This window comes from Atta cephalotes (genome assembly GCF_000143395.1).
Source record: "Atta cephalotes unplaced genomic scaffold scaffold00002, whole genome shotgun sequence".
In the NCBI taxonomy this organism is placed as follows: Eukaryota; Metazoa; Arthropoda; class Insecta; order Hymenoptera; family Formicidae; genus Atta; species Atta cephalotes.
Genome location: NW_012130066.1, coordinates 10,952,068 through 10,964,168, shown reverse-complemented (window position 1 = coordinate 10,964,168; position 12,101 = coordinate 10,952,068). Strand labels below are relative to the sequence as shown.

The 12,101-nt window shown below is 26.7% G+C and overlaps 1 protein-coding gene across 1 annotated transcript in view; it reads left to right on the top strand.

Moving 5' to 3' along the window:
• Window positions 1-10,344, top strand: part of LOC105622058 — an 11,698-nt gene extending 1,354 nt beyond the window's left edge. The window contains exons 4-7 of the mRNA XM_012203496.1: window positions 8,169-8,330; window positions 8,433-8,621; window positions 9,874-10,100; window positions 10,179-10,344. Coding sequence (XP_012058886.1) covers window positions 8,169-8,330; window positions 8,433-8,621; window positions 9,874-10,100; window positions 10,179-10,344 — 744 coding nt within the window. The remainder of the gene's footprint in view (window positions 1-8,168; window positions 8,331-8,432; window positions 8,622-9,873; window positions 10,101-10,178) is intronic.
• Window positions 10,345-12,101: the final 1,757 nt, after the last annotated feature.

Below are 12,101 nucleotides of genomic sequence, written 5' to 3'. Positions count from 1 at the left end.
CCCCCTCCTCTAATACAGAATACTTTTTTTGTGGGAAATACTGTGTAATTTACGAGACATTATACACTTTATTCTTTCATATATTGACATGAAACATTAAATATCTCGTAAACATTAAATTTCTTAATAATCTCCTTAATATTTTCATAAATACATTGAATTAATTGGTGTAAAAAAAACACACAGTTGCTTTAAAACTATGTAGGCAAAAAAAGATAATTTTTTAAATAAGAAACTATATGTTCTTTTTATACTAATTGATTATTCATCTCATTATTCTAAAAGTGTTAAGGTATAATTCTAAAAAAATTAAAAGTTTAGGAGATATTTAATATTTTATGTCAATATGTACCAGAATAAAGTATATCTCTATAAACTATTAATTTTTTAATATATCTATCTCTCACATCGATGTTATAACTTCGGTGTAAAGTATGCCGTGTAAACATAATAATAATTTTTTTAATGAATATCTATAATTTTTTTGCATATTTGTATAGTACAGGGAGCATCAAAATTATAATCAAAATTATATGTAGTAAAAAATTGCTATTATGCATCATTTATGAGATATTCGACATCTTAAGTATCCAGGTAGCAAATTGCATTCTGAGTAATTTTGAACGTGGTTTGAAATGTCAAAGAGAGGTTAAAGAAGAAAAAAATGAATAATGTTTTTTATTGAACATTTATTAACCTATAAATTGCTCGAAATTTTGATGTTCATGTTCAATACAACATTCAACGCGTTTTATAATGTTTCTCATTGTTGATTACAGCATTTCTACTGTAATGCCTTCAACAGTTCTAGTTATTTTATGTCATAAATCTTCCTCATTTTCAAGTACAGTTGCGTAGACAATGTCTTTAATATATTAATATAGTAGAATATTAATTGGCGATTTATTTTCTTCATGTAAAACTTGTACTAAATTATCACGATTTGGATTTCTTTAATATAGCATGCACATAACTTCTTGATTACTTCTAAATTACGTGCTATTATTCTTATGGATGTACGTTTATTTTCAATAAAATTTAATAGGACACTTAATAGTACTTGTCTGTTTCTCTTCGTCTGTTCTGATTATACGACGTTGTCTTGTTAGTGATCGTGTTCGATGTTTTGATCTTCAACTTGCCGAAATGTACGATCATTTGATATCCTTCGTTTTGGATACTTTTGATAAAATAGCCGAGTTTCATTTTACGCATACTTAAATGCCATATCTCCAACATATCATACTTTTCACTAATTATTAATATCATTATTTTCGTAATCTACAATGTGATATGTATTCATTGAAAAGATGACTGACTGACTAAAATACTGCACTGACTTTCATATTGCTAGACAAATATTTTATTTACAAAACAAATAGTCACGTATTTTGACGAGTTCAAGTCAGTGATCTTGTTTGACATAACTGAATTCAAAATATTAGTCTATATTTTGTTTTTCAAATTGTGATATGGAAACTAATTTCTTAAGATTCAATACTTAAGATGTCATAACGATGTGTAGCAATTTTTTATTACATATAATTTTTGATTGCAAATGCTCTCTACTATACAAATATGTAAAAAAATTAAGGTATCTATTTAAAAAAACTATGTTAACCTACATAAGTCGAAAAAACCAAGAGTAGAAAAAAATTTTAACGTGCTTTGTAGCTGACTCGGAGTTGTACTTTTTTTAATTAAACTTTTTTGTAACTTCAACTAGTTGCGAAATATTTGCTCGGACATTTATAGATGGACACGTTATAAAGGATGTTCAAAAAGGTTGGATTTCCGGATTCATTCAGAAGGATGACGGTTTTGGAAGAAATATTTCAAACAAAAGTTCAGATATCAAAATATAAAATCTATTTACTGATCTTATTAATTTGACCTTGTGCCAAGATCAGGTCATGGTTGATTTATGTATAAAATTGTATTTTTTTAATACACTTTAATATACACAATTTTTAATACACTGTTTTTGATTCCAAAATCTTATAGCTAGTGTCAAGATACTTTCAAAATATTATGATAAAGTCATTTTTCGTTAAGTATTTTTCGAGAGTTACGGGTTTTTAGTGTGAAAATGAAAATGAGAAGAACAATCTCCAATAGTTTGACATATGATGTCAAACAAGATTAAGATCTTGAACAACATTTAAGGGGTTTCAACTAGTCGGGCACTTTTAATAATGCTAATGACGACGGTATTTTCGAGTTTCACAACTCGAAAAGTATTCAATGAAAAATGACTTTACTATAGTATTTTGAAAAGCTCTTTACATCAGCTTTATTAGACTTTGGATTAAAAAATAGGGTGTTCCAATTAAAAAAATTTTATTTGACCTTGATATGACTGATAAAGTCAATTATTTCAAACATTCACTACACTAACTTATATGATAATCTAATGTCTTTAGATTAAAATTAATTAATGAATTGGTTCCGTACATAACAGAAAAAAAGTTTGAAGATATGAAGATTTATTTGTTTTAGATTTAACCCTGTATTTCAGAATGAATTAATCGAATTCAAAAAATCAAATATAGGATGATAGGAAATTGAAATATCTTTCTAATGATGTATTTTGATCCCCCTTTTCATTTGAAATTTTTTAGGGATTGTCATCTCCTTTAGGGAGTTAAAGTTGAGAGAATTACATGTCAGAAGATGTCCCTCTTTCAATAAAAATCGGTTTTTGTATACTACCGACGTTAGCATTACCCAAGATGTCCGACCAATGGCTAAAATCTTTTGAATTTTCAAGATTAACTGGATAACATTTCTCAAATTCAAGATTACTATTCCTCTTATCTTCATTTTTACATAATTTTAGCCGGATTCTTGGATAATGCTAACGCTAGGGTTATCAACTCTCGGTTGTAAGAGTACATTGACAAAAAGAGTATATTTAAAAAAAAAAGAAAGAAAAAAAAGATAAAAAACGAAGAAGTCTTTTGTTTTAAATGCAGATATATAAATATATATATATAAAATGACTTTTTATGATTTTTTATTTTTATTAACAACTTCTATTCATTCTTCATAGGTTACAAATAAATATGTTTTACTTATATAGTATAATCAGAATTTTTTATGTTAACGTCAATAGAATTGAGAATATAAAATTGATTCACATATTCAACGTATTTTCTTATAAGTTTTTAAAATAAATATGTATATAATTAAATCTCTAACAAAAACTTCTATATAAGATAAATTAAACTTTTATATTATACTTTGAATCATAAATGTATAACCAGTTTTTTACAATAAAGCCTCGAATTTCGGAAAAAAACGGCGAAAGCAAAGTTGTACACCTAATATAATATATAATATATAAATAAACATTTATATATTACATATTGCTCAAACACAGCCTCAGTACAAGTCAAACAAAACTTTTTATAAAATAATAAATTTGATAAATTTTTTATTAAATAATAATTTTTTTAAATTTTGTCTCATTTCTCAAAAAAGAATACAAAAAGTGTAAAGTACGCTGTTTTCCGACTTCGAAAAAAGTACATGTATTCTTAAAAGAGTACGATTGGTAACCCTAGCTAACGCTAGTACCACAACTTTCAAACCTTCGAAGAATTTTATTATTTTTTTATAGTATTTTGAAAAACTATTGAAATAAGCCATGAGAATATGCAATGAAAATGGAGTTGGGAGGGTTTCATTTAAAAAATTCGAAGTGACCTTGATTGTAATAACGCCATCTGTTCAGAATTAAATCAATGGCATCTTCTTATATCTCCCTCCGAATCATACAACTTTTGTTTGAAACATTTTTTCGTGTCTACTATAATTTTCGAGAAATTTTAGAGGATCATGCTCAGTCAGGAAAAAAATGTGTGATTTTTGGGAACTTTTTTGCAAAAATTGCAAGACTTTTTAAAAATATATACTTAAATAAAATATTCATATTTTAATTTACATAGAATCATTTATTTCAGGCCCATATAGTACATTTTCAAAAGAGGGTAGCCTCCAAAATAGAAAAACAATTAGAAAGGAACGATCTTTATTTCAATTGCCGATCTATTCATAACGGTGCTAGATCTATTTATAATGATCAAACAAAGTACACTTAGAACTCTATAACTCCGTTAATCTTAATCGGATTATCTTTCAGAGAATATCTTCCAAATGTTATATTTACAAAAAATGTCAAAAACCAAAAAATCGATTATTTTTAAGTTCTTGACTAAGCATGACTTCTTAACGTCTTATTTAAAATGAAATACCTTTCTCACACACACACACACACACACACACACGCGCGCGCGCACAGTGTACAAAAAGTTCCGGATCCCTTAAATATCTTGAAAAGTAAGCATTTTTGAAAAAAGGCCTTTGCAAGTTGTATCTCTTATTTACATTTTTATGTAAAAATAGATTTTTAATGTAAAAATGAAAATAAAAGGATCTCTAATTGGAGATAACCTCCAATGACCTTGTTCTTGACAAATATTATTCAGATCATGATTCTGAACAATATTTAGAATCTCCTTCATTAATTTCTGGTTAAATTAATCGACGATTAACTTGCAGAAATATCAACAATTTAATATATCAGAACGTCTCCTCTCTTCTTCTTCCGTGTTTAGTTCTCACATTGACAATCGTGATGATTGAGTTAACCATTGATTAGTGTTAATCGAGATTAGTGAAAGAAGTCCTCAAGAGATTTTAGTCATCGAACACTTTGGGCAATGTTAACACCGATGACACTGTAACTTTCAAGCCAAAATTATTGATGAAGAAATATTTCGTTATAGTGTTTTAAAGAGCTTTCAAAATAAGTTACAAAAATATGTAATGAAAAATGTGTTAAAAAAAATTTCATTAAAAAAAAATCAATGTAACCTTGGTCTGACTTTGATGACAATATCCAAGGTCTGAACTTTTTAATCCTTACAACTTTTATTTGAAACAGTTTTCTATAAAATTTAGATTTTTTTTTTTAGATATTTTGAGGTCCGAGGATATTTTTCATCCCACACACACATACACATGTACATACATACATACATGTACACACGCACGCACACACACACACACATACACACACACACGCGCGCGCGTATATATTATATATGGAATTATATATTATATATTATATATTCCAAATCGGACGACCTAAAATCGTCACTGGTGCCTATATATAATCGATTTTTTAATATATTTTTCAGATTAAAATATGTATTCGGTTATTTTTTAGATTTTTATCTTCATTAGTTTCCTAAATGAATTTTTTAATATTAATTAATTTTATTTTGTAAACACATTTAGCTTAACTTCTGTTCAAATTATGGAAAAACAAAAAAAATAACCATATTGTTTGTCTTGAAATTCTCTGTAAGGAAAAAAATACGAAAAAAAACTTAAGTTTTTTGTTTTTATTTGAGAAATCTGATTGAAATAAACAAAATTGTTTTTTGTCAAGATCGACATTTATTTTTTATAAAAAAATTCTCCTATATTCTTAGTACAATATACGAAGAATTTAAACCATATTTTATTATGATCAAAATTTTCGTCCATATTTTTTTTAATTTTTCAAAATATTATATATATTATTTAATGTTAGTAGATCTTTAATCTGCTGACGAATTATATAAATCATGTTATTTCATGATAATATTAGATAATATATTTTTAGTATAATTATTTAGGGAATAAGGATTTATAAGAATATTATTCGAATAAAATAACATCTTTTAGAATATGTGAAGAAATTTATTAATGAATATTGGATTATTTATATCTTTCAGTTTTTTCTCACTCTTTGTATGTTTTATAATTAAAAAAGTTGAAAATTTTTTTACAATAAACGTACGTTTTTGAGGAATAATATTACGCATTTTTTGAGTTTCAGATATAGGTTTTTTTTTCTTTCAAATCGAATCATAAGATATTCGTTTGCTAAGTTATTCTTCCGTTAATGAGAATTTTACTACGATATTTGGCATATTTATTGAACACCCATCCGAAAGTTCATGTGGATTTATCTAGCGATTAGATGGGCATTGAAGGCTTGCATCAGTAGCCATTTTTTTATATGCTTTCCAAAATTATCAATGAATTTATAAGGACTATTTCGAATGATCCTGTTAAGATATACTATTTTTTTGATGATGCTTCTCAACAATTCAAAAATTTTAAGAACTTTGCAAATATCTATTATCATGAAAAGATTTTGGAGCGAAAGCTGAATGGCATTCTTTTGCTACGGCGCATGGCAAGGATTCATGTGACGGAATAGATGGTACAGTAAAAAGAATGGCTCATGCAAGCTTTCAACGCTCATCTGATTTCTAGATAACTCTATATGAACTGTTCGAGTAAGTGTTAGATTTAATGAATTTGCCAAATATCGTAATAAAGTTCTCACTAAGAAGAATATAATATATCTTAATAAAGGAATATTCTATATATTCGATTTGAAAGATATATACTCGATTTGAAAGGGCAAAGCCTATATCTGAGACTAAAAAAATTCATAGTGTTATTCCTCAAAAAATGTACGTTTATTGTAAAAAAATTTTCGAACTCTTTGAAGTATAAAATATGAAGAGTGAGAAAAAAGAACTGAAAAATAAGAATGATTCAATATTTATTAATAAATTTCTTCATATTCTAAAAGACGTTATTTTATTCAAATAATGTTCTTATAAATCCTTATTCCCTAAATTGTGAAATTAAAAATATATTCTCTAATATTGTTATGAAACAACATCATATATGTAACTCATCAGCAGATTAAAAATCTACTAACATTAAATAGATTTAATATTTTGAAAAATTAAAAAAACATAGATGTCAAATTTTGACGGAAATAAATATATCAAATATAGCTTAAATTTTTCATACTTGTAAGAATATGGGAGAATTTTTTTATAAAAATAAAAATCGATCTTGATGAAAATCGATCTTGATGAAAATCGATTTTGTTTATTTTTTAATTATTTTTTATTTTTTAATTAGATTTTTCGAGTAGCAACAAAAACTTGAAATTTTTCATATTTTTTTCTAATAGAATTTTAAGATCAATTTGATGTGGTTATTTTTTGTTTTTCCATAATTTAAATAGAAGTTATGTTCAACTAAATGTTTACGAAATAAAATAAATTGAAAATATTAAAAAATTCATATCTAGAGAACTGAATGAAGATAAAAATCTAAAAAAATAACTGAATACGTATTTTAATCTGAGAAATATATTAAAAAATCAGTAAAAAATCGACAGAGATCGCTGATAAAGGCCGCCCGATTTGATGTGGAATGTCCCATATATAAAATATAGGTATACAAAGTGGATACTAAGTATTTTAAAAGATTTTAAGATGTGGTTAATTCCTTACACAAATTTAAAATGAAAATTGCATATGACCACATGTCTGAAATGGCATAGTTTCGAACAGGATGTTAAGTAATAACAGTAATAGAAAGATGAGCAGGAATTATATCTTGAGATAGCTGAATCTAGTCACAGAGTCATCTACATTAAAAAAATTTTTCTACTTCTGCTAAGTCGATATGGATTACGAAAGTTTTTCATATATACGGCACGTGGGATTTGAACTCGCAATCTATCGGGTATGAACTTTCGTTGCTCTCACACAGTGCCACACATCTTTACACATTTTTAGAATATCTCTACAGAATTGGAAAAAAAATTTTTCGCGAAAATTTCGAAAAATTTAGATTTTGAAATTTTGTGTTTAAAGTTTTATTAAAATAACTTAAGTGGCTCTCGAAGTAGTTCTTTTGAAAAAAGATGAGTCTTCTTTAAATTTTGACATGCTATGTTTAAAGCATGTTTTAAAATATGTTTGAAACTATTATTTTGGATGATGATCATATGAAGTTTTCATCGTGAATTTATGTGAGGAATCAACTCTTAAAATTTGTTACTTGTTAATATCGATTATTTGTATTGTATATTTAATGTATACTTGCTATTCAATACAGTTTTCAATAAATGACTTATTTTATTTGTAATTTTTATTTAGTTTTTATATAAAAATTTATCTATGATGAAAAATTCAAAGAATAATAAATACACTTTATTATTACTTATTTTATCGGTTTTCTTTATCATTATTATAGTGGTAATTATTGGTATTGTATTAAACATTCAATATTATTTTTAGTGTTTGATTTTAAGTAACTGTGAGTGGTTTACCCCACATTCCTTACTAGTTATTAGCAAAATACCAAAACTTAAAGAACTCAGATTGAACTCATGTCATCGTCTGGGCGAGTGTGTTGCATATGCTAGTTTAGCAACTAGATTTGGATTCAAAACATTAGAGGTATAATTTTTCTTATGTATTTCAATTTATATTACATTAATCATTCTTATGCTTATAGTCTTACTGAAAAGACATTGCACACAAAATATTCTTGTGTTTCAGATTTTAGACTTACGGGATACAGCACTTGGGGATAGTGAAGTTGGTTGTTTTAGTAGTACTAAAACTCTAACGCATCTATATTTGGAATGCCCTTCAACATGGAGAAATGATGAATCGCCCGAAGTTATACAACATCGGCAGCAACAAGCTTTACGATTACCTATATTTGAAGATGGCAATCTAGCACAGGTACATAGAGAAAGTAAAGAAAGGTATTACACACAAAAAGATTTGCTCGCGAAAAGTATTATAAAGACTATTTCTCTAAGTGATTATTTCTTATAGTTTTGAAACGAGCATACTATAATGATGCTAATTAAAAATCAGGATTGGCAAAATTACTTTATAAAAGTAACTCGTTACCGTTATTTTTCTAAAAAGTAACTCGTTACTGCAAATTTAGGTGATTTGAAACAGTGCCGGTAACTTGAGATAGCATATACTTTTGTTAAATTCAGTCATGATATCCATCCATGAGTCACTAAAAAAAATGTAAAAACTTAAACTTTCTTTAATGATTCATGGATAGATACCACGACTGAATTTAACAAAAGTACATGCTGTCCTAAGTTTCCTACATTATCCCAAGTCATATTTATGATATTTATCGAGGATATTATAGTATTCATAGTGATTGATTCTTATATTTAAGTGCAATAGTAAGATATTACGAACCAGTTAGATGCCATATTAACATCTTAAGACATTACTTAAGACATTACAATACCAATAATTATCACTATAATGATAAAGAAAACCGATAAAATAATTAAGATGATCTTGAAGTAAGAACGGACTATGAATATCGATAATGTAGAGAACATATTTTTTGAGAATTCTGGATAACCCTCGCAGAGTTCTATCAGAAATTCTAATAACGAAAATCTGTAGAATTAAAATCGAAAAACGGATGATTATAGGTGTCAATTTTGTAATTTTAAAGTACAAAAAAATGTTTTGACAGTTCTAAGACTTCTATTGAGAGTTCTTTGTAGTCTTCAGAGAGTTTTATAAAACAATAAAAAAATCTTAATAAAAAAATTGCATTAACATTTTTAAAGTTATGACTATTTTTTAGATACCAATTTTGAATATTCATTTTTTTACTTTCTTGAATGGAATTATTTTTTAGATGCATCAAGAACTATGGAATTATAAGAAATCTATCCAGAAACTCTAATAAAAAATTATTTTTTTCGAAAATGGGGCTACATGAAGTTAACTCCCCCACATGGGGGATCTTTGAATCGCAATTTTATAGCCAAAATTATTTTTTTAAATTATCCGTTAATCTGTAATTATCGAAAATCTGTACAGAACTCCGAAAAAACTTAATCTTTTTAATAATGGGGGCTAGTTTCACACTTTTATTTCATAATTGTTATGTTGTTCACATTGTGGTCTTTAAAAATGATCATAAAAATAAATTATTCTAATTCAGTTTTTAGTCGAGGATGGATTTTCTTTTGAAAATTATGGATTTCAACGATGTTTGATATCAGATAGAGCAATCTGTGCACTTGGAAGTGATATTTGCGAAAGAGAAGGAGTAAATAGCTTTCTAGCTCCACAAAGAAGAATAATAATATTACGAGAAGATATACGAGAAGATAGACGAGAAGCTAGACGAATATCTAATAATCCAAATCTTAAAACATTGGTTGTTAGGTAAGTCAATGGAACTAAAAAGTTTAAAAGCTTTTTAAAAAAAGTGGAAAATATTTACATTAATATTCTTTTTCGCAGAAATTATCCACGTGTAACAAATTCGAGTCTTATCCATTTGGCTTTAAATGCATCAAGATTAGAATACTTAGATGTTACTGGTACTTCTGTAACAAGAGATGGCGTTGAATCCTTTAAATCACAAAAAAACAATGTTAAAATAGTCTCATCATTTGATGAAACATAGTCAAGGTCATATCTAGCAAATTAGGAATTAAGAAATATTTATATTTTGTTAATATTTTTTGAAAATTAATACTTTTATATTTTTTTAAAATATACGTTATGCTTCGAGATTAAGATCTGTCTAATGTTCAAACTATTTTCTGTATGTATAAATAAATAATTTTGATTATATTTTATTTGCAAAAAAATAAAACATATAGATAAAAGGAAGAGTCTTCGTAAGACCGATTTTGGACCAATTTGAATTTCTTTTCAAATTATCAAAAACATTTTGTTATTGTAAAAATTATCATTATCAGGTTATTTTAGCTTAAACGAACATATTTAATACTTTTTTATTCTATAACTATTTAATCTCATTTTTATCACTTACATTTTTATGTATCGTGTTATTGTGTCAACTATATATCTCCTTACGTGTGCGTGAGTGTGTATACTTTAAAAAACGTTGAACTATTTATATATGTATATGTATGTGTGTATATAAATTGAGCTGTAGCTATGAAAATGTGTATGATTAATCGCTGTGATATTTTATGTATACGTTTTATAATTATTATCTAAGCTTCTCTCTCTATCTGCATCACTTAGGTCCGGTTACACCAACATTACCTTGATTTCAAGCGAAATTTAAAACGAAAAAGAGACAGAGAGAGTTTTAAACCTTACTTAAAATCAAAGTAACTTTGAATCGGGTTTTAGTATTACCCAAGCCCAAGATCAACGGTGCTTTTCCTTGAATAAATTATATTTCTTGAAAATAAATTTCGTCTGGTAACATTACTAGATCTCTTGAAGCATTTTAAATAATATCATAATTAAGAGTTCTTGCAGTTTCTTCAAAAAAAATTATAGAGATGTGCAAATCAAGCATTTGTAAAATCGAATCGAATCGAATCTGTGATATGTTCGAAAACGAATCGAATTTGAAATCTACATTGAATCGAATTTTTTTTTATTCGAAATCGAATTTGAATCAAATTTTCACATACTGACATTTAAAAAAACTTACAAGCTGAAAAAATTTATTTTGAATACAAGTATATCAAAAAGTTGATACCGTGACATAACTGTATTACAAACAATACTTTTTGGTAATACTTGCACATTGAAAATAATCCATTTTCTCGTTTATTTAAAGAGATTTGAAATCGTCATTGAAAATACTTCATTATTTTTTAAATTAAAGCTTTTATTAGTCTGTTGTAATACATGAGGTATCACATTGTAACATAATAATTATTGATAAATTAGAGATTTAAATCTTTATATGCATATAAACAACTCTGGCGGAAAAACTACGAAAATCTATATAGATTGAGACATCTTAGAAATTATTTTTCATAACTATTCATAGTGAGACGTAGAGCGGCGTTATTTGTTTGAAGAATCTAGAAATCCTCCATCCTCAAATGACGCCACTCTACGAGTATCCCACTACGAGTATCTACAAAAACTAAGAATTTTTAAGACAGACAAACTTCATTCTACATCCCACTACGAATACCTAAGAAAAATTAAGAGTTTCTAAGATCTTGGTCTCAATTTATGTAGTTTTTCTACTACATCTTGGTCTCAATCTATGTAGTTTTTCTACTACATCTTTTCGTAAAAATTTTTTTTCTGTCAGTGAAATAATCGGTTATAATGTATTATTTTAAAGGGACTAGACTATTTATTTCTGCATTGAGAGAAATGTTTAGTACGTTTAACCATCCATTTTGTTGATATGTGACTAACAAAAACTTTCTTACTCTT